Source organism: Mesitornis unicolor, unplaced genomic scaffold (assembly GCF_000695765.1).
Source record: "Mesitornis unicolor isolate BGI_N332 unplaced genomic scaffold, ASM69576v1 scaffold17888, whole genome shotgun sequence".
NCBI classification, from domain to species: Eukaryota; Metazoa; Chordata; class Aves; order Mesitornithiformes; family Mesitornithidae; genus Mesitornis; species Mesitornis unicolor.
The window spans coordinates 27055-50281 of record NW_010204090.1 but is presented as its reverse complement, the minus strand read 5'-3'; the positions used below and the strand labels follow the sequence as shown (position 1 = coordinate 50281).

Sequence of the window (23227 nt, the reverse complement as noted above, 5' to 3'; positions counted from 1 at the left end):
TTCCTGCAGCTTTGTCTCCAGAAGCATCTCATTAAAACGAGATGTGAATCACTGAGATAAATGCTTAACTTAACTGATAAGCTTCTCATATACACCAAATTTGCATGAGTATTGGACTTCTCCCGACATTGGACTGGGTATGACTTACCCTGTAGGTATAACTGAGGCTCTGGTGTTGCGAAGTTTATTATTACTCATGCTTATAGAGTCAGTAGCAAATTTGTCTGTAAATACATTTATTTGTCTGCAATAACTGAAAATGCCACCACTTCAATTTAGCGCCTTACTTTCACAGTCCCTGAAGTCTCTAAATGGAGACCAGGTAGAGCTGTGAGAAGAGACACAACTAGAAACCAAATGTGAACATCCATGTGTAGAAATTGTGCTGTGTCACTTCATTCTGAATTTTGCTTCTCTTTGCCAGCATATGAGGTGGCTGCAGGCACCACCTCAGAGGCTGTGACAGCGCTAGAAGAGATCTGCTTCCCGCTGTGTCAGCACAAGTCCTCTCCTTCTGCTACAGTGACCTGGGGCTGGTGAGTTTTTTGTTGCTTGACTGCAGAGCTCCCAAGGTTCCTGTTGTGCTTCCTTGCTTCTGGTTTGCCCAATCCATAAAAATTCAGTAATTCCTGAGAAACACTGGAATCCCAATGGAGCAAGCATACATGACCAGGTCTGGATACAGACTTACTATGTATCTTCAACTAAGGCATAACCCTGCACACTTATCTCCTTTAATAAATAGGAAAATTAGACGCCCACCTCCCCACCCCACCCCAAAAGCGTGCACTCTCAGAGCTGTACAAACATGTATGTAATTACTTCTCAGCATTTTCCACATACACATGCCATACACAGCCATCCAGAACTTTCCTTCTAAAAGTCATTATTTTTAAAACAAAACAAGTAGTTTGCCCTCAACTTCACTTCTTTCCTAGTGTGTTAGAAAAATAAAATTTAAAAAAAGAAGTTTCATAATTGCTATTGCAGCAGAGACTTGCATTACATTTTCCACCATCCAGCACCCACACGATTGGACTTTATTCACCTCAGGTACAAGAACACTCGTGCTGAGTTTGACTATATACCTTATAATTTCTTACTCAATTAGCATACAGCAGCTAATCATTCCCTTTGTAATGTATTTATGGCTGTTTGCCTTTCTGCATCGTTTGCTTTTTCCCTTCTTTCGCACTGGTTGTTAAGTGGTGATGATGAATAAATCTAGCACCTACAGCCATGGCTTCTGGCTTTAAAAAGCTCAAGAGAGAGAAAATGAATTAGAAAAATGACAGCCTTTTTTTGCACGATATCCAAACCCTGGATCCTAATCCAAACTGCCTGTAATTTAAAAAGCAGAATATACACCACAGGTATCTTGGCTGGCTGCTTCAAGGGTGAAGTTTAATGGTGTCTTGCTCAGAGCCAACGTTAGGACATTGCCAACCATTTCCTTTATTTTAACAAGTCCCCAGCACACACATCACACCTAACACCAAGTTTCCCTTATGATGCCCACCCCTTTTCCAAGAAAAACAATCTAAACCCTTCTGGTTATCATGGGGACTCCAAAAAAATGAAAACTGACTCCCTTTCTGCCTCTCACCAGCTGACTATGCTGGCTGCTCAAAGCTATCTGATTGAAATCATCCCACATTGGACAGTAGCGGATGGCTGCCAGTCTTTTTTGCCCAAACAACCCCTAAATTATACCAAGATGACCATTAACATAGTTAATAAATTGTCCCCCTCCCCATCAGAGAGGGGAAAGGACCGTGACCAGCCTGCGCCGTCTCACTTGCAGCACACCTGGCCCACAAACCTCATCCATCTCCAGCAGAGAAACCCCCGTCAGCCGCTCTTCTCCACCCAACATTTCTAGAGCTGAAAGCTCCGGGCATTTTGCAGTGCCAAATGCTTCGTAGCACGGGAGTCTCTGCGGCCACCCACATTATATCCAAATGCACAAACGAGCCAAGAAGCTTTGCATAAACAACTTGGTACAATGTGCTGAGATGCCGCTGGGTTTCTGCATGACAAGTTCATTACCGTTTGGCCTCGGCTTGCGCTGAGGCACAGAGGAAAAGGAAACGGAGAGAGAGAGACTCTTCACAGTTACATTAATTTCGTTTTATTTAATAAAAAACAGTATCAGATTAAAAATACAAACACTTTGGGTGATTATCCAGCGTTTTCCCCTGTGTGCCTCGTAGAGCTCAAACCAACCAAGGATTGGGAGAAAAAACAAAAAACACCAAACAATTTTGGCCGGAGCTGTAAAACAATGTTGCACCAATTAAATTACACCAAATATATTATTATACCTTTGAAATGGCTTTCAGACCAATAAATAAAAAAAAGACAAATTCAAATAAAAAAGTCAACTTTGTATTACAAAAAAATTAAATAAAAATCACAACACTAATAATAACAATGTGCAGTCAAGTGTTTTTGTTTTTTTTTCTTCTCTTCTAGGAATGGTAACATGCCAGTAAACATGTAACATGCCAGTAACATGCCAGTAAATCCCTACATAGCATTTCCAGTTTGGCAGCAAGCAGTCACTCACTCATTCACATTTGTACACAAGGAAGCAGGCCTGGACAAAAGCCTTGGGAGAGGAGCCTTCGGGCTGCTCCTCACTTCCCTGCCACGGCAAACTGAGTTCCCTTCCCTTTGTCCTGAAACCACTATAAATCCATTCAAGATTGCCAAATCTGCAGGGAAGGTGTCAATCAGCATGACCCCACCACCATCACCAAGTGATGCTCCATGGTGTCAACAGGACAGCGCTGATTCACACCAGCTGAGGATCTGGTTCTTACGCTCCGGGGCACAAGGTAAAAGCCGTGGCTACAAAGCACATCCATCCTTGTTTCAGAAAGGCCATGGAGACTATGTCGAGTTGTTTCAAAGCGCGCCACAGCAAACTTGTTAACTGCAAAATGGGGGGTTGATTTGGGATGGGCTATAAGAGCACATGCATGGCCTGTGAGAAGATGGGACGTCTGAATAGCGTACAGAGAGGTACACATCTGGAGAGAAATGGCCTGCAGTTGCCCTTCCTGAGCATATGGACAGTGAGCCAAATTTCACTTGACTGCCTGAGAGCACATCTCTCAAAGATTTCATGGTATTGATGCCGTTTACTCCAGGGCCAAATTTGGTCCAGTGTTTCACAACAAGTAAAGGTTGTCAAGAGGCAGATTAACTGATTTAGGAGATTCAAGCTCATTCACCTCTATGCTAGGCAGCCCAGTCAGTTTTTAGGAGGAACCAGCAGACTCACGTACCATGACACACCAAATAAGGAACCTGCAAGTGAAATAGCTCCCTGCCCCCGACACCAACAATTTGTGGGATCATCCCCAATTCCCAGGGAATTCCCAGAGGAACTCTATTTTGTTTCTGCACAAGGATTTGGGACACAGTGAGCCAAATTCTGCTTTCAGTTCCAGTTACAGGGTAGGAGTGAGAACAGAGCTTGCCCCATGCTCCTCTGCTCTGGGTATGTGTGTAAACGTCTGGTTTTGCAGCTGTGGATCATTTGGCATCGCAGGCTGGAACCTGCCACTTATCTGCACCAGTGCACCTCCAAGAAAGCCAGGGGCTATGTGCTCATGGAAATGAGACTGAAGTGGGCCTTAAGATTCCAGTTTGCCCAGGCCTGTCAAACACACAGTGCCTTTCTGACACAGGCTTACATTCAGGTAATCCAGTAGACCCATGTGGTACCTTTATGGGAGTTGAAGCCTTCGGTCTGGATAGCTGGATATGTCTGAGAACACAAACACATATCCTTCCTCTTTTTTTTTTCTGAACTGGTATCACTGCACACGTGGTACCAGCCACACTATCTAGAGAGAGGACCACAATTCTATGCTAACCCTGTTATCAAATCTACCATTATCATCTCATTGCTCAGTTCTTTCTGCTCCATTACTACCTATCTAGAAACATTTTCATTTGAGAAAGGCATCTTCCCACTAACTTTCTGACCTCTATCCATTTCCTACATACTACAATCTTTTCCTTACCTAACATTCTGGTCACAAACTACTTGTCACCCTCAAATGCTACAAGCTAACAGCAAGGTGGCACTATTTGCTGACAGCAACTGAACTCTAGATTGGAGGGTTGTTTAACCCTTGAGACCCTCTGTTAGATCCATCTTTGGGCATTCATCTGGTTGGCCACTTTGAAAGAGTCACCAATTGAACACACAGGTTGAAATGCCTTTTAGCCGCTGATAACATCCATTCTTTCCAGTTCCCTTTATCGTTTCTGTGACTCTGTTTTTGCTGGTATGAGTGGTAGTCAGGAACAGTTTTAGGGCCTCCTGCTCACTGAAGAGCAATGGCTGTAGGAGGGGCCAGATCTGAATGCCTGTTCCACAGCTTGTCCACGTACACCATGTGAGGTTATTCTGGGGTGAGTCTTTCAAATGATCTGTCCCAGAATGCATTCAGAACCTCTCAGGTGATCTCAGTGGAAGGCACCACTCGCATAATGGACGCCAAATATTGTGCAATGCCTGTATCCAGATGAATAACTTCAGGGGAAAAATAAAGGTTCTCTTTCTAAAATATATCCAAAATTAACTTAAAGAATTCAGCTCATCTCCTGATAAAGCTAATCTAATTTGAAATACAAACCTCTCAGAACATGTGTCCTTCACTTCCAGTTGTAATTCTGTCTAGCTTTGGCTCTGAGATATTAAATCTTGATGCTTCTGCCTGCTAGATCCTGAAGTGCTTTCATCACGCATACAAAGACTGAAGGTCTTTCTCTGGTCAAGTAGGCAATATTTTGAGGACAAAAAATTAGAGAAGTGTGAGATGGCTTTGGGGCTACTTTACTAGGAGTTCAGCTAAGTAGGTACAGTCAGGTCCTTTGAAGCAAAACCTACCATTGTCAGCAAATCAGTGACCTGGCTTACTCCACCATAAAGGTACACAGAGAAACTCCCTTCCCTCCATTTCCATCTTCCCCCTGCTAATTGAGCTTGTTGCAGATCTCTAGGGCTTTCTTGTAGACCTGAGTCACATCATCCATGTCTGTGAGAAGGGAAAAACTGCTGTCCCCCAGACGGTTGCGGTAACGTTTTAGATACTGTGGCCGTGGGCAGTTCTGAAGTCCTTCGAAGTCTTGGATCTGGAGGAAATTTTCGGCAGAGACACAGCTCCGTATCCTCTGTCTGTTTGGCCTGTTCTCTTGCAAATCCAGCAGATCAAAGGAGTCACTGGACAAAATACTGTCATCGCTGATCACGCTGGAAGGGCGACTATAACTTCGAGGTAATGCATCCCCAGGCAGGACCACTTCTTCCATGGCCTCCAGCGTTGGCGTGTCAGGGCTGATCAAAGCAGATTCAGTGCTGCTGGTAGAATACTTGCTGTTATGTTTCAAGATGCCCTTACGCCTGCAGGAATGGCTGTAAGACCCATTTCTGGATGGCTCTGTGACCCCTGGAGAAGTGTCACTGTTTACTGTCTCATCATTATTGTCCAAGAGTTCAGAAGATTCACTTCGCTCTGGAGAGGAGTAATAGCCAGACTCCCTCTGCTGAGTCTTCTTTAAGATTCCTTTTTTTGGCATTAGTGAAGACTGCTTAGTGCCGTATTTGCCTGCTACCTCTCCCTCCACAACACTTTTAATGGCTACACCAGTCCTACACAACTCTTGCTCTAGCTTGAAAGCAGAGGGTAACACTGGGCTGACCACTCCTTCAATGAAACCTGCACTGTGAGATCGATGTTCACTATTGCTCCTTTTCTTCAGGATGCCTTTGGGTCTCTTGGAGATGGGTTTGGATGCATTTTCAGCACCTCCTTCTTGAATGGACTGTGCAATGTCATTTTCCTTTTTTGATTTTTTCAGAGACCTTTGTCTCTCTAGTGTGACTTCAGGACCTTTGGGCTTAGAAAGGCACTTCATTTTGGTATCGGTCTCTGGTTGGAGGCCAGTAGATCGGTGATGCCAATCAATGAACCTTGCCAGCAATGGGGACTCGGAGTCCCTCATGGCATCACAGTCACAAACGCTACTCTTGTAGCCCCAGTTGACCCACCAGTGGTTGGCAATGTCTTCAATGGTTGCTCGGCGTTCAGGGTTCACCATCAGCATCCATCTGATAAGACCACGAGCATCTGTGGACAAAGAATGGAAAATAAAATATTTAGAATATGGGCACTCTTGGTTTTCCCAGTTTAAAATGGAAGTGTAAACACAATCAAATAAGCAAAAATAATGCTTCTTACTACAGAAGTGAAAGGGGGCAATCCTTTGGCCACCAGTCAATGTTGGAAAATGCATTTGAGAACTACTTCTTATCAGAAGAATATGATTCACTGGGTTATATACACTGGATTATCAAATAAATTAATATTTATACTGTATTAGTCAGAGAATAGTTCTATATTACTGATAGAAGTCACCAACCTATCAGCTCTAATAATTACAACACTTAGCGGGAAAACAAAGGGGAATTGAGATATTTTACATTATCTACACACTATTGCTTTTGTATTTACTTCTTCCATAAACATTGTAGTCTTCTGTATGTTTTAAAGGTGTATCTCATAAAGAGAGTAAGAAGGTAGAAAACTGGGGGCAAACAAATGATACAAGATAAATATACATAGGTATTTAAGGCTGAAAGGAGTCATTATAATCAACGACCCAGACTTAGTTGATGTTTTTCTGTCAGGTCCCTGCTTAATGTGTTCTCCTCCAAGCAGAAGTAAATGCCAATATAGCGGCATTAATTCAGATTTTGTCCTGTCTTCTTGGATAAGAGACTGTGTGGCTCTGACCATTCATTTTCTCTCTGCTTGTGACACACCACAGTGTAGTTAGAGGACTGATCTGTACCAGTGTGTTGTATCGGTTTACAGCTTGTCTGAACAATTCCACTTGCAATAGCTAACAGACCTTCCACTGTCACAGATCTATTTAAAAGAGCCTGTTACAGCTTCCTCAAGGCAATAAAATCTATCTGCTATAAAACTTTCATTTCAAAAGGGCTTTTGGTAAATGTTGTACTCAGATGGGAATTGATAGCAGATGAAGTCAGTAGGGGAAAGAGAGAATTTTTTTCTTCATTGCTCTAACACGACACCAAAACATTGTTGGAAAGGGCCAGGCAAACCCTCCGTTCTGAAATCCTGTCAGCTCAATACACTGCCCTTGCTCCTTTTTTTAATACCTGAGGTCTGTGTTGGCTCACGATATTCTCCACTGCTGATCTGCCTGATGAGATTTTTGTGATCGAAGCCATCAAAGGGCATCGTTCCATAAACCAGAGTGTAAAGCAATACACCAAGGGCCCAGCTGTCAACCTGAAATACAGAGACAAGGCATGTGAAGCCCAGGAAAGCTGATCCCCACCCTTCTCCCTGCCATTAGCACCACAAGAGCAGCATCACATCCAGCTGGGCCAACTGATGGGCAGACCAGCATCTAACATCTGACTAAACACAGGCAAAGCAAATGAATGCAAAGGCAGTCTGAGAACTCTCAATACAGGACAGACCCAAGGAAACCCACATGTGCAATAACATTAAGACAAACCCGCGAGAACATGACCATCAAAGACATCCCCACACCACCACCAAAAAGCTGACCCTTCTCACCTCTGGGCCTCTATAAGGTCGTCCATTAACTATTTCAGGGGAAGCATACAGTGGGCTTCCGCAAAAGGTCTGAAGAAACTTGTCTTTGTGATACAGGTTGGAGAGTCCAAAATCAGCAATCTGCAAAGAGAATTGCAAAAGGCATTTTTAGTCTTAACAATATCTTAATGCAACAGAAAATCCTTCATCAGGAAAGACTTAGCTATATTTGACTCTTCTGTAGGACAGGGATCTCGACATGGACAATCTCTCAAATGCCCCTGCCAACCCATTATTCTATGATTTTTTTTACTTTTCTCTCTAAAGACCCTCCAGAAAAGGAGTAGGTTCCCCAGGTTAAATCCTCCAGATTAGGATTAAGGATGCTTTGGTTCCATTCACAGACAGGTACCTGACTGACTGCACAACCATCAGTCAGTAATTCTATCCTGGATGAATTGCATATGCTTGCAAAGACAACCTCATACTGGGAGTCACTGGGCCTGCTGTCCACTGATTGCTCTTCACCTTCTATAATCACTAATACCAAAGGAAAGCAAGCAGACAGCACTACCATTCTTATCAAACACATGCAAGCCGAAAGCCAAAACCTTTAAATCCAACCAGAGAGTGCGGCAGGAGTGTCACAGGAAACTAAGCATTACACAAGAAAGTGATTTTTGAAATAGTCTGAAATTTAGCTAGGTTTGAAGGAGGGGGAAAGTGAGGCACTCGCTAACTCTTCCAGATTCAGGGACTCGGGCTGAGGAGTCTGAGCTGTTAAGCACACGAGATGTCTATCACGAGATAATAAACACAAGTCTGGTTCCTAACTGGAAACAATGGGCCCAAATCCGGCTTTCCCAACACAAACAAAACTTCCTTTGAAACTGTTGGGAATTTTGCCCATGTAGGAATTGCAGGATCAGGTCCAAATATTTTGTTTACTTCAATTCTCTGTTCTTGTTCTTACAAAACAAAGGCCGAGGATAGTAACACTGAATACTCCCACAACCTTTGCATTTCCTTTGTTTCTCTAGCACAAGGCAACACATCACATTTTTTATCTTGTTTAAAACCCAAATGTTTCTGTTTCCCAGAGGAACTTTTATTACTGCCCACTATCGACATAAGGCATACATAAAAGACATTAAGCACAGGCATAAAAAAGGTATTATAAATTTATAGTTATAAGAGACAGGTGTTTTCTCTGGGTTTTCTTCACCTTATTCAGGTCTTTTCTACCAGAAGGAAGCTAAGTCCCAGGAATTTTCACAAGAGAAAATTCAAGAAAACACAAAGTAAATGGAAAAGGATTTGCCAGCAACACCGTTCACTCCTGGCTATCTAAAACGTGTATCATCAATGCTGCTAATGCCTGTTTAATTGCCATGTCTAGTGAACTCTTGGGAGCCTTGCCTTTACTATCCAAACTCCTACAGCTACACCAAAAAATGTCACTGTTGAGACCAAAATGAACAAAATTGGTGAAGTATGGACAGGAGTTCCCAATTTTCTTTCTTTACCCCAAAATACAAATATATATATATATATATATACACACACACACACACACACACTTTATCTATAAATAAATATAGGTATAGATATAGATACATGGATATAGACATAGATACTTTTATGTTAAAAATATAAACTTATTTTTTAAAATACAATTTACACAAAATTTTAAAGTCACAGAGCAAATATGAGATTTCATGCTTCCACCTCTCCTATCTTGATGTTAAGCTTGTGCAAGTGTTTCACTGACAATTTGAGTTAATAATATCCCACTCAAAGAGTAGCTGGTTCCTGTTCATTAATCTTAATTCATCTCGCCACGTCCATTCATAGTTTGAATTCACTCAGTCCCCCAAACAGAACATTACCAACACACAGCAGAAAATTCAGCATTTAAATAAATGTGGTTTGTAAAATCTTCACTGTATGGGTGGAATGTCATTGAAAACAGCTGGTGTACAATTGCAGTCTGCAAACATATTCTCATGGCTCAGATTGCACTTAATTGCCCCAAATTCCATTTTCTTATCAAGTCACCCTGCCTGGCTTGCAGGAAGTTGGTTTTAAGCCTTATGAAGTGTGCCCTGTCAATCAGGGGAAGAATGGGATCATTTCAGTGTTAAAACTTCATGCTGCTCATTGAGTTTTATTTTAGTTCAGGATGCAGCTAAGACGAGGACAAACACTGCACAGTGTGATTCCTTAAGAAAATACATTCCCTTAACACCATGGAATGTATAAAATGCATGTGGATGTGCATGAATATATATATATATAGGGATACACATACCATTGTTCACACTAAGAAACTCTCAGACTTGGGCATTCATGTTTTCATTTTGACCATTCAGGAAAAGAGTATTTATGTTACAGTCCACTCCCATACTCACAGACTGATGTTTATCAGCTTTTCCCATTAAAACTGTCATGCCCCCCAAACCAAGATTAATAGAAGCCAACATTACTTCATGTTCTTGGCACTTAAATGGAACTAAGGCATCAAGTCAAAAAAACTTCCTAAATTGGGAGGAGCGGGGAAGTAGACTTTTATTCCCCTCGCTTCAGGAGGTATATGTTTCATATTTACTGTTAGCTATGATAAAACAGATGTAATTTATTGTTTAAGTGTGAACTATAAATTCCATGAAGTTCGCACTCACGGAAACTGTCAGTTTTATCCCACTAACTCTTTGTACTGTAGATAGAGATATAATTAGGTCTCTTAAAGCAAATGAAACGTATGTGCAGTGGGTGAGACTTCCAGCAAGGTAAATCCCAATTACGCACACTTACTCTGTATATATGAAACCCTCCTGGGTTTTTAGTGGTTAGTATGCTTGGTGTCCACTTACTGGCCCAAGAGAAAGTGCAGTTAGTAGGATTATGTTACTATTATACTTGCATTTTTCTCTCCTTCTATCACTTTGGGGTTGATCATACAGTTTACGTCAACCTCTGCTAGACATCTCTTTTAGGTGCAATTCCCAGCCCTACTGTGAACCAGGAGGCCCTCCTGCATGACAGAGGTGTCCCTGGGGGTAGGCTGTGACACAGGGCAGGGACACAGTATTTGGATAGACCAGCAAGAGGCACTGGTTCCCTGGCTGCCACACCAGGGAGCAGGTTTTCTCCACCTCCCTGCATGCAGTTTGGGGGATTTAGGCACTGGGGAGAGCTGCAGTGCTTGAGGACATGTGGTCCTCATCAGGCCAAACTGCAGAAGCTATGGGCGAATGGAGACAGCTACACCCTCATCCCTCTCCTATTTCTTCTAGTAAATTCATACCTAAACCAAACAAAAAACTAGCATCCTCAGTCCTTTTAACACTAATGAAGAAAAGATGACAACACCTTTTTTAAAGACCACCAAAGGCAGATGCCTAAAGTGGGTGCGAAACTCTTTCCACAAACAGCTTTCTAACTCACTAACTCAGGGCAGCTCTTTTGGTGCTTTGGGGCTGCCTCAGCCCTGCTGCCTGTCTGACCTTGCCCACCTCCAGCTGTGTCAGGATTATGAACCATGAAATCCCCTCAATAGGGTGAAAATGCCAGTGAGAGGCTGCCCTGCTGCTGCATGGTGGGGGAGCAGCTGTACCCACCACAGGGAACCTGGGGGAAGCAGAGGGGGCAACTTCGAGTTACCCAGAGACAGAAGGTGAAAGGGAGCGACTGTGAGCAGCCGAAAGAACCAAGGAAATTTTAAGGTGAATTGTGCTGTTAGCAGCTGATGTATGAATGTGAGTAAGGAGAGGCTTGTCCATGCTGCAGAAACCCTAATTTCTCCTAGACAGTTGGGTGGGTACCTGGGGAGCACGGCAAGGCACTGCCTGATTAACTGGCTGCATAAACTCCTTGTACCCCACAGATCTGCGTGCAAGTTCAGTCTCACAAGTGTTGAAAACACATTTTATTCACTTGTGTTTGCTGCGTTTAGGGGTTTTATGTAATAGTTCACAGGAAATATTACCACATGCACCAAGTCCCTCCACTACATAATTATATACCACAGATCAGATCACTTTCTTCCCCTCATCACCTTCCACCTCTGGTCTGTGGACCTGCAGAACTCTTCAAAACTTCTTGTCAGCTTTCAGACACTGGTGTTTCCTAGTTGCTGTACTCCAACACACGACCTCTGTTTCCAGAGACTTTTACTCACTATCGTAACTCTTAAAGAAAAAGCTGATTATGTCCCCATACACTGTTTCATGACCTTCATTTAATTAGCTAAAATTTAAGAATGGTTTCCAAGTTAGTGCAGTAATGTGTAAAACAGCTTGGGGCTCTTTCAGGCCGGATAATAATTTCTAATGGATTACTTGTCCTCTTTACTTCCTGTTCTAAAAGTATTGCTTAAGTTGTTATACATAGATCTATTTTTACAACATCTCATTTTTTTCTTCACGTTGCTATGATATGTTTGTGTATATCGAAATGTATAGATCACTGGCTTCTTCAGAAACCTGTGTGTAATTGCACATTGCATCCAAGAACAAAGGGATTCCTTTCATTTTCTCATTCCTAAAATCAAACTGCCAATTTTTGAGAGCGCTTTGTAATCCACTGAATGAAATATAAATACTGGGAAAGTACAGATAAGACTATCACTCCTTTGCTAGAAAATGCCTTCCACTGAGTATTTGAAGCCAATACCAAACCCCAAATGGCATATTTCTTTTTTCTGCCTGAATAAAACATACATAAATACTCCCAGAATGAAGACCTGATAAATTTACTCCTAATAAATAATTTACAACTCCATATGTGTTTCCTTGCCAACGGTCACTGTTTAGTGAAACAAAGAAAAAGTGGGGAGTAAAATTCTGGGCAAGTAACATAGAAACCACAGTAACATATTCAATGTCTAGCATCAGGGAAATAGTGGCAGTGTGCTTAACATCAAGTATTCAAAGCTGATTTTAGTCATGAGGTGTAAATAAAAAAGAGTAGGGAGTAAAAGGAAAACAATACAAAAAGTCATCTCTTGAAGTAATCCAAACTCAAACACTATTGACAGTAAGATGCAGGAAATCCCAACTGCTTCCCAAGTTCAGTCTCTACTTCATGAGACCCTTGACAGAAATAGTTACCGGGGACAGTGAGGGAGCTTGCAGCCACCTACCCACACCGAGGCAGCCTGGTCTGCTCAGAGGCATGCCTTAGGGTTTGCAGAGGAGTAACTGAGGGAAGGCTGGAAATACGCAAAATACCTACATGGCAGCCAAAACACAACGCAGTTCAGGAAAGGGGAGCCTTCAAGAAAAAGATGCCTGAATGATTGAAAGGGATGTGGGGAGTTGTCAAGTTTCTTCCACAACAGTGCCACTGGGTATGGCCGCTGAAATGCATCCGTGGTTCTGAAGCCCCTGGGTCACCTCCACAGTCTGGACTCAAACACAAAGCTACCCCTCCCTGTCCCATCCTCTGCTCTTCCCGCAGGACGATTGGACTCCCATGAAGAAGAGAGGGGAGGGAGCGGAGCGTTCTGACAAAGCACAGCTCCCCAGAGGCTTGGGGAAGTGATTGGTTTTGCATATGAGGACCACAGTGTGGAGATCCAGGCCACCGCAGCTAGCAAATTCCCCAAATTCCTCTTTTCTCTTAAGAATTCCCTGATTAGCTGGGAAGATAGTTTGGCATGTAACGCAGAAAGAAAGGTCATCCTGGCTGCGGAAGCCTGATTTGTATACAACGTCCTAGAAAGGCTACTTTTTGTTTTCAGCACTGCTGAGAACAGCTCAGGCTGCTGCAGCCAGCATCCCTGTAGGAACAGGAGTGGGGAGGTTTGCTCTAGCACTGGATGTTAACAGCAAAACGTCCAAGTATTGCATTGGATGAGCCTTCTGTAAAAGCCTATTTTTAAAAACCACATATTTATGTGCCTTTAATCGACTGGTTGATCCAAGTTAGCTTCTGTCATCAGCATTACACAGATGGCAGCTACCATATGTTACTTTCCGTTTCCATTGCGCATCAACTGAATATGAAGACAATCTCTCCCGCATGAAGCACAGAAGGCAGTGCGTGCAGCCCCGTGGCTTTCAGTGGAGACACAATGAAGACCCAGGCTGTTCAGATACTTGGCTACACAGGGAGCTCCTCAATTGCTTTATTAATTAAGCAAGGATGCCCCAGAGTAGGAAGAAACTATTTGGCATTTGCCCATAGATGAGTGCACCCAGTCACCCTCACATTCAGCTTCCAAGGGAGTGACAAAGTTGAAAGTGAAATAGGTTCAGGCACCTGGAAACTGCACTCATCTCTGCCTTATTTCTCTTTGTGCTACAGTTATTAGGAAGGAAAAAAAAAAAGAAGAAGAGAAAAAAGGTCATTCCCATGCTTTCACTGGGGAGAAATGACATGGAAATGACATCACTGGCATCACTATCCAATGTATACATTTGTGTCTGGAGTTCCAAGGCCATTTCCTAATGAAGCACATGTGCTTTACTAGGTTTATTTTGAAACTCAACTTGCTTATTTTCCAGCCATGATCAAAAGGACATTCAGAGTGCTCTCTAGGAGGCACTTGAACCCTGTAGGCCAGGAGAGGTTTTTCCTAGCCCCAGCAGCAGCCAGCAATAATATCGCTCACACAATAAAGCCGACTGCACTAAATGCTCTGTTCTTTCCTACCAGTAAACAGATATGGCTTTGGGAATCACGGCCCTTGGGTGGCAGGACAGGACCTTCTCCCCCAGAGCATGCAAAGCTTCATTTAGCATGTATGACTTTGTCATCAGTGATGCTCTTTCCCCAACCTCCAAACCCCTGAGCCTCTTGCCAAATGTTGTTGCTTAGTAGCTGTTGCCATAACACTGGCTCTTCTAATACCTTGAATAAAAATGTTACAAGACATATGAATCCATTCTGTGAAGCTGAGAAAAAGGAATCCTACCTTAATATTGAAATTGTCATCAAGAAGGATGTTTTCCAATTTTAGGTCCCTGTGGACAACACCATTCTGAAAAAAGGAAATAAAATCAGGGGGGAGAACATGAGAAAATATTGGGAAAATTAAAGGTGAGCTGGCAGGGTGGTCTTTGCATCTACATTTCAGGGCTGATTTCACTGTCATAACACTCATGGCCCAGCAACTAGTGACAGGCGATGTATTAGTCACTTGGTGTGTGGTTAAAGGAAGAATGACTGGAATCTGTCCTCCCACAAAGCCTCTAAAACAGCAGGGGGGTGGGGGGGGCTCGGAGGTGTCTTTTGGGAACTTAATTCCAGCCCAGATCCTGCCCCCGCTGCGTGAAAGCAATGTATTCTTCCCAGGCATCAGAAAACAATATCTGTCAATGACGTTAGTGCTTACAAAAGCCCTCGTTCCTCCAATGCGCAGCCACGTGGATGGGGGAAAGATAATCCTGGAGGACTGAAAATGTTAGGGATGGAAGTGAACAAGCTGGGTTTGGGTTTAGGTCAGAGCCTTCTTCAAAGAAATTTGGAAAAGTTAACCACACAGGGAAGGGCACTGCAGCTTTTCAATGCTGTGCAGTGAGGACTTTGAAAAGCACCCTTGTTTATCAGAATTCAAGTGGAGATTAAAGTGTTTAAGAATTCAAATAAAAAATTATGCTAGCTGCTCTTTGCCTTTAGCCTCATGCAAGATTTGGCTCTATGCTGTTGATTCATAAGCAGGGAGAAAAGGTCCATGATGACAGCCAGTCAGCTACCTTGGGTTTAATTGCTTAAATTGTCATTGTAGTGGGTGCCATGATGGATAAAGTCATTAGCAAAGGGTGCCTTTCTAGTGCTCCAGCTACCTCTAGAAATGTTACTTTAGCTCATCCAGAATGAGTACATGCTAAAGCTCATGCATGAACACCCATAACCTTCTCTTGTTTTTTTTCTCTTTCATATATTTTATCTCATATTCTAAGGTTGTTCACTTATATATTCAAACTGTAAACTATTATTCATTTGAATGTATTAATATTAATGTTGTAGAAGTTCTATGGGAGGCCTTTTCTAGTTTATGTTGTTAATTAATTGTTTTTAATGTCAAGAGAATGACTTCCAAGGCAAAAAATACAATGTAGGTCTAACGTAAGGGAGTGGCTGGTATCTGCCATAACACAGGAAAACGTCTTTAAAAACAGGCAGTGAACTACTGTAGCACTTTTAATGAAGATTTCCTGTTGTACTGATATAATCACATGCTGTCATACTTAATAATGAATGCTGTTGCCTCAGACGTGCTTTGAAATATGTAAGTCACTACTCAGCCTTCAAATAGCATTTTTAATAGCAAGTCCTTTGCTCACCTTGTGGCAGTAATGTACAGCAGATACTATTTGTCGAAAGAAGTGTCTTGTCTCTCTCTCACTCAGTCGTCGCCTCTCACTGATGTAATCATACAACTCTCCTTTACTTGCATACTCCATGATGATCACAATCTTGTCTTTATTTTCAAACACTGCACAGGATAAAAGAAAAAAAACACAAAACAGAGTTGATTCAATACATTTGAAAACTGACACTTTAAAGGGTGAAGAAGACTTAGGATGACTGAACATACACTTTGTCATCACTGCAGCCTGGAGAGATGTACTACCAACCTCACTGCAAAAAGCAAGCTCCAAAGTTAAATTTTTCCAGAGGAAGATTACAATATTTCAGACCAAGAGAAGGAAGGTGAGGCTATCTTAACTTTCACATGGCTACAGGAAAGAAGGTCTTTGCCTCTATAATGTGGGGTCACAGGGTGGCAAAGTCAACGTGATCCTAATGAGGGGAGGTGGACATTTGTGCCAGCAACATCTGAACACTAACACTGGCTCCAACAGGGGCTGCAGAAGGAGACAAGAGCTACCACATCATTTGGAAAGAGTTAATAGAAGGCATAATAAACCCTGCCTTCAATTACTGGTTGATACCGAATTGCCGTTTGGGTTATAATGACTGTTTTATCAAAATCCAACAAGTCAACTGATGCATGCATCCTCTTCCAGCCCAACTCAGTGCAACAGCATGGTGGGCACAGACACCTAAGCTAGCAGTGGCTCCAGTGTCTCTGGAGCTGTACAGCTCTTGTTAGTATGGCCCATCTTGCCTCCACTGCATGTCCCATTGGATGTTGTGGATACGTCCTTTGCCACTTGTGCAGAGCCGGTAGCAATGCACAACTCCCGTGTCAGCAGCGCAAGGAACACTGATCTAATACACATCACAACCTGACTGTTCTTTGGGACCGAGGGTACTCTGTGCCACATGTTGTCAAGGACTTCACCGGGAGTTGCAGATAACTACACACTTAATCTAGTAAAGCAGGCTGTGAGTAGTCTCAAATTGCCACAATGCCCTGGCTGCTAAGTAGTTTTTCCCTTCTGACACTGAAAACCCACTGCAACCCATTGGGAAACTGACTGCACCTGCCATAAATAACCACTGCTCACATTAAAACACGGAGATTTTCCTTCTCTTTTTATCTGTGGCAGCAGCCTTCTGAGGCCAGGTCACGCTGGCAGCAAAGCATCTGCAAATTAATGAGGTTACAGGGGTTATTACAAACAGATGCCTTCCTACATCTCTTTAGCAAAGCTCAGCCAGTAGTCTTTAGTGCTTTTTTAAAAAAACAAAACTAAACTAAACAAAACCAACTTCAGTTTTTGCAGTGAAATGCGAAGCTGCCTCTCAACACGCAGATATATGCTGCTCTTAGGCTTTGTCTCACGTCCTCTCACACCTTGTCACTCAACTCTACAAGCCAAAGCCTCTGCAGTTCCCTCTACACCCCTGAACTCCAGCCAAACAGCTCTGATAAAAGGGAGAACGAACAGCCAGATAAAATTGGCCGCTTACTTGTCTGCTGGCCTCACCATACCCTGAAGCACAGGCTCCTGCCAGTGATTACATCCTATGTGCATCCTCATTAGCAATAAACTTCGGAAACTGGAAGAGCCGTCTCTGGATGGATTATGCTTCCACTATCCTCTCCAAGAATGACAGACAGATACTGTCTGGGAAAAACTGAACATGCCCTGTGTCATCCAGGGAAGCGTTGCGATGTGTTACCCATAAAGCAGTAATGCACACACTCGTTTCTCTAAGCTTGGAAAGGCTTGTTAGGTACAGGGTTGTTCACAAGGCAAAAAGAAATAGTTTCAGTAAGCTGAGACAAATCACTAAAAATGATCACAATTTAAGAGACTTGATTCAAAAACACCAACCCCACCCCCCAAAAAAAATCCCAGCTGATTCAATGAGTTAGGGGTTATTGTATCATGTGTATATAGGTGAAGTCACCACATGGCACCACTGGTCTCAGTGGACTCTCACGGGAGTGCACGCTCCAAGCAGTCCCAGCCAAGGACCACCTTGAGCTCAAGGGGATGTTCACCTCACCAAGAGGGGCACAAATGGGGCAACGGGGCCTCAGCTCTTCCCACCCTGCTCCCCCAACTGCTGATGCCCTTTCAGATGTTCAGTGCTGACGATGACAAGAACAGCAGTAACAGCCCTGCTACAATGGAGCACTCTTCCAGAGGGTGTTTTTATTAAAGTTTTGCCTTCATCACTTGGTCACAAGAGCCTTCTCAAATCATCCTTGATGTTCTGAAGCTTTAAATTTCAAGATCTGATTTTTCTGGACTAAAATTTGCCATATTAATACAAGTCCTGATCCAAAATTATTTTCCTGCATTTCTAAAGAAATTAAGTAGAAAGCACTTGGTTTGGAGGAATGTGCATTTCAAGGCATTTCAAATTTTCTCTTATGCCCTCTAGGAAATTGAGACAATACCTTCAAATTTAATTTAGGAAAAAATAAATCACTGTTCCAAATTTTGAATTTTGGTCACAAAACCACACTACAATTAATAAGAACAGAAGCACCCCAGTAACTCATATTTGAGTTTTAGTTTACCAGCACGCTCAGGTCAAATTGGCACATTTTATTTTTCATGAGGCAGCTTTATGAGAAGAACACTACCCTTGGACTTAAATGACATTACAGAGGCCTCCTCAGCATCATCATAGCTGAACGATTACAGATTTGAGCAGCAATTTCTTTCTTCACCAAGGAGCAGAGACAAATGTATTATCATCTTTTTTTCCAGGGAGGTGGTAGGTATTTTTTTACAACTGCATCATTTCAGTTTAGAGCCTCTCCTTCATATGAGCTGAATCTCATGAGAGGGTGTGCAGCTACCTTCCAGCAGAGAGGTAACTGAAAAGCAGACAACAATGTCTTATATGGGAGCTGCCACTGAAGGAGCAGGGAGTGGAAAGGCAGGAGAATTTATGTCTACACACAAACACACTCTTAAAGAGGAATTTAGTGGTCAAAACAATCAGGCACGTGACAAGGTGGTATTCTGGCAAGTCTCAGGCTATCAGCCATGTAGACCACGAATTTTCACAGCAGCAGTTAGGATGCCAGGCAGGCTTCATACAGACACTTCTGAATTTCCCTTCTGAGCACAGTATGCAGTTTTATAAACATAGGCTCCAAGAAAGCATTGTGACCAATGGCTGGGGGAAGAGAGAAGGGCATTAATTAAAGGCTGGATTGACTTACTGCAAATAATAATGAGGTAATAAATATACTGCCCTGTTAGCACCTGGGCTGTAACCTGTGGGCTGGTGACGGACGGATTGCCTCCATACAGCTCCTGGGACTGCTTGGTTCACTCTTTGTTTTCATTGCGGATGATTTATTACCTGCCATCCTACTGCATATTCATTCTGAAACTCACCCCCGCCTAGAAGTGTGCCTGAACCCCGGCTGCAGCTACTGCCAACAGAGCAGCACAGCTTCGGCAGGACACAGCACCCCAGGAACACCCCACAGCTTGCTACTGGTGGGACGGCCACATCGTACCAGCCTGCTCCTCAACCCCATCAAGGTCAAGGGAAGGAGGGAGGTTATGTGCAAGAAAGGTGGGGCTGCCCTTGCTTCTTTCAAGCCATCGATACTCTGCAAACAGCTGGCCAAATAAGATAAGTGTAGAACTGTCACTATCAACACCCGGACGTGGTAGCAGGAGAGATGGGTCTGTCAATCACAAACCAAGAGACGGGCGTTGCTTAGATACCAGGCAGGAGCTCTGCACACTAAAGCAGACAGCAGCAGGAGAAATGCTTGCTACAGGCTGCATGTCATTTATTTATCGAGCCACTGTGCTTAAGATGCAGTGGTCAAATATTTCTTTTTCTTTAAACTTCCCACCCCTTAACTCTAAAGTGTGTTTGTTTATTAAAAAAAAAAAGACAGAAAGAAAGTTCTATACTTCTAGGCTGATAATTGAAACCAAATTGGCTGGCTGCAGAGCCCATTGAAGAATATAAATGTGGAACTGGGAAAGAACCTCACTTCTCACTACCAAAGACATATCTGAGACAAAGTACATTTTGTAACGTCAACAATCTGTCTCTTTCACAGGCTGTTCTACTACAGCAATAATTCTTGGATATAATCTCTCCACTTATTTATATTTAGAGGCCATGAAATGATTAACTCAGCTTCTATCTACAGCTTTCCACTTTCCAAATAGCACTGGTTGCGTAGGGACCTCTGGCTGATCAGCACTCTCCAACCCTACCGCTTTAGCTACACCAGAGTAACCTCTGCTGAAACGCCACAGGACAGGTTTGACCCTGGATGAGCATCCTCACTGTCCCTCTTTAAATGCTAAGCTGGACCACATGGGCACGGTTTTGCAAACATCAGTCAGAAAGATTTAATGGTACACTGTACACCTCTCTATTAGGACAGTTCATTTTGGACTTATTTACTACCAAATTTAAAAAGCAACACAAAGCCGAGCGCTTTAGCCCTTCCTCCACGCTTACAGGATGCTAGTCAGAGCGAGTGCCGAGGGGGTTGGATTCCCCCCCCCTCCACTTTAATGGACTACCTCCTTGTGGGTCGATTCCATTTGGTTTACATGTAACCCTGGGGTAAGGATTTTAGTTTGTTAGTTTAAGAGGGGCGGCCAATCTCTTCGCACTGGAACCATTTGAATTCTCCTCATGCCTTTGCTCTCTATCAGAGCAATCTCCTAAATTAGTTCCAGTATGTTGACATTCCTTCCATCTGGTGTCTTTCCATTCAGCGGTATTTTTATTACTCTCCTAACAGCCGCAGACAGAAGTACCTTTCCACTGTTACAAAATGCTCTTTTATTAAAGGTCAGCCAAATCAAAAGAACAAGCGAGTTTGTTTTTAATTTTGGAGATGCAGACTAGAATAACCTTTTCATTCAGAAAAGTCATGTATGACCCAATTACCTCACTTGTGTAATAAGGCTTGAATTATTCTTCAAAAAGACATGCAAGCACTGAAAAGTGGTTTTTACCTTAGAAATTCAGCCCTATGCAACTTCTGTGTTCTTTACTGCTTTGAAAGCTTTAGAGCCCCTTAGCGTATTTATTCTTTTGGTTAGTAGTAGTAGTAGCGGTATTATTGTTGCTATTATTATTTTATGATTGTTTTTTAACAGATCTTACAGCAGACATGAAAATACCCAAGGACCAATGTAGAAAACCACTTGTATGCGTATGCACAAATTTATGCATATGCTTAATTATATCTGAAGATAGCAAGAGATAAAGTATGTGATTTAAAGCTCAGCTTGTGTTAAATTGTTTTCCTGAATTATGGCCTTATTCAGATGAATTCCATCCCTTCTTAAATTAATGGACTGTAGTTAAGATCCTGCAATAATCATTTTAAATCAGACAGCACGCTAGAATTTACTCCCCAGTGAGGAGATTAAACCAGAATGAGAACCATTATCCTTGCTGAGGTTGTTTCTCAGAGAATGAGACTGAGGATATGCTGATTTTGATGGTCTGCTCTTCAAAATTAAGGAAAAATGAGAGCTGCTAATTCAGCCACAATAACATGGCCCACTAATTGTCTTTTGTTTCAGCTAAGACTACAAGAGCTAATTCCCCTTTTATTTTAATCATGCTTACAAACGACTGAGGAACTTCAGACAAGCAAACATTTACATTGCTACGGGAGGACTGTGTAAATGGAAAGACAGAAATAAGCGTCATTGTTGCTTGCAATCATTTTAACATCTGAATTGGACCTGCCAGTGATCTCACACATTTGAGTTCATGACATGTCCAACAAAGTGTTTGTTGTTTAGGCCATCACCCTGAATGGCAGGAAATTCATAAAGGTGGGGTATGGTAACTAAAGGGTTAAGTTTGTTTATACTTGCTTCATTACTATCGCCAGACTCTCAAAGTATTACTTTATATTCTTGGACGTTATCAACTGAAAACAATGGGAATAAAGCACTCGAAGGTCAAAAGCCTACATAATTAGAGGAAACCAATTAGAAACGTGGCTAAATAGTGTCACTGATGAAGTACTTTGTCTTGGCTAAGTAAAAAGGAAAAAAAATCATTCCAGCTTTCCAACCTTCATCATTCTTGTTTAAAGGCCAATCATCCACATGATGTTTTAGGGGACTTTTGACTTTTTCAGGTGTTTTGCTCACAGAAGGGATGCAGTCATTAGGCGCCAAAGTTTGTTTTGATTACATCTGAGAACCAGGAGATAGCAGAGGCAGGGACAGAGGCTGGGACTGTTGTGCACACACACAAACCCACTGACGGCATGAGCTGCCACCCTGCTCCCCGGCTGCCTCCCCCATCCAAAGGTGTGCACTGCAGCTGAAGGCAGGGACAGTCTCCTGAGCCGGTGCTGGTTGGTGGGACACAGTTTGTCAGCCGAGGCTCATGTTTGCACACCTTGCCAGCTGCCGCTCAGGTAGATTTTTGGCAAGGTGGCTGCTTTTGCTGACGACATGGTGACTTGGCTGACACAGCTCAAGGAGCCCTGCACTGGAGACAGGCCTCTGTGTGTCTGAAGCACCACGCGTGCATTTGCTTTTTGTTGTGTGAAGTCTGGCACAAAGTGTGAGATTGAACACATATTTGGCAAGGAAGATGAGCATCATGAAATACTATGCCATCACCGTTACACACTGTCAGATCTTCTTCCATTGCCTTTGGAATTTGAAAGTACAGAAGAGCTAAACCAGTCTCCTGATTAGCCAAAACATGCAACCTAGCTCAAGTCATTGTGGACTGGCAGATACATGACAGAGAATCTCTGTGCTTTTTCTCAAGAGAACCAAAAATGCAACTTAAAAAAAAAGAAGTCCCTCCTACATGGGAAATCCATTTTTCCATTTTTGTTGTGCCTTGCTGCTGTGAAGGGTCCAGCACCGTTCTAAACATCCAGCAAACATCCTGACCCAAATCCAGCAAAGCACTTCAGTACGTGCTTTCCTTCAGTTACTCTTTCATGTTAATGCCATCGTGTTCCACAGTGTGATCCTAATATTTATTCATTCTTCAGGGAGTATCTTCATGAAACTGTTTCTACAAACATCTTAGCTAATAATCTGTCCATTTTCAAGTGCATTTTGCAAATGGGTGGACTTTTCTGTATGGTTTTGCTGACCAAGGACAACTCTTCCACCACAGAAATACCCATGTAGGCACTGCATTTCACACTACAAAGACTCAAGAGCTCACTTCTGAATGTACCAAGTGTAACTTCACTCTCATGATTGGTCCAATACATGTTTAAATGTTTGCAGAATCAGATCTGATGCTCTTTC

At 42.7% G+C, this 23227-nt stretch overlaps 1 protein-coding gene across 1 annotated transcript in view; it reads right to left on the bottom strand.

The window, feature by feature from the left end:
- Positions 1-4995: 4995 nt before the first annotated feature.
- NUAK1 (NUAK family, SNF1-like kinase, 1) overlaps positions 4996-23227 on the bottom strand; it is a 21551-nt gene continuing 3319 nt past the window's right edge. The window contains exons 2-6 of the mRNA XM_010190952.1: positions 15905-16056; positions 14533-14598; positions 7635-7754; positions 7208-7340; positions 4996-6149 (exon numbers count right to left, since the gene is read on the bottom strand). Coding sequence (XP_010189254.1) covers positions 4996-6149; positions 7208-7340; positions 7635-7754; positions 14533-14598; positions 15905-16056 — 1625 coding nt within the window. The remainder of the gene's footprint in view (positions 6150-7207; positions 7341-7634; positions 7755-14532; positions 14599-15904; positions 16057-23227) is intronic.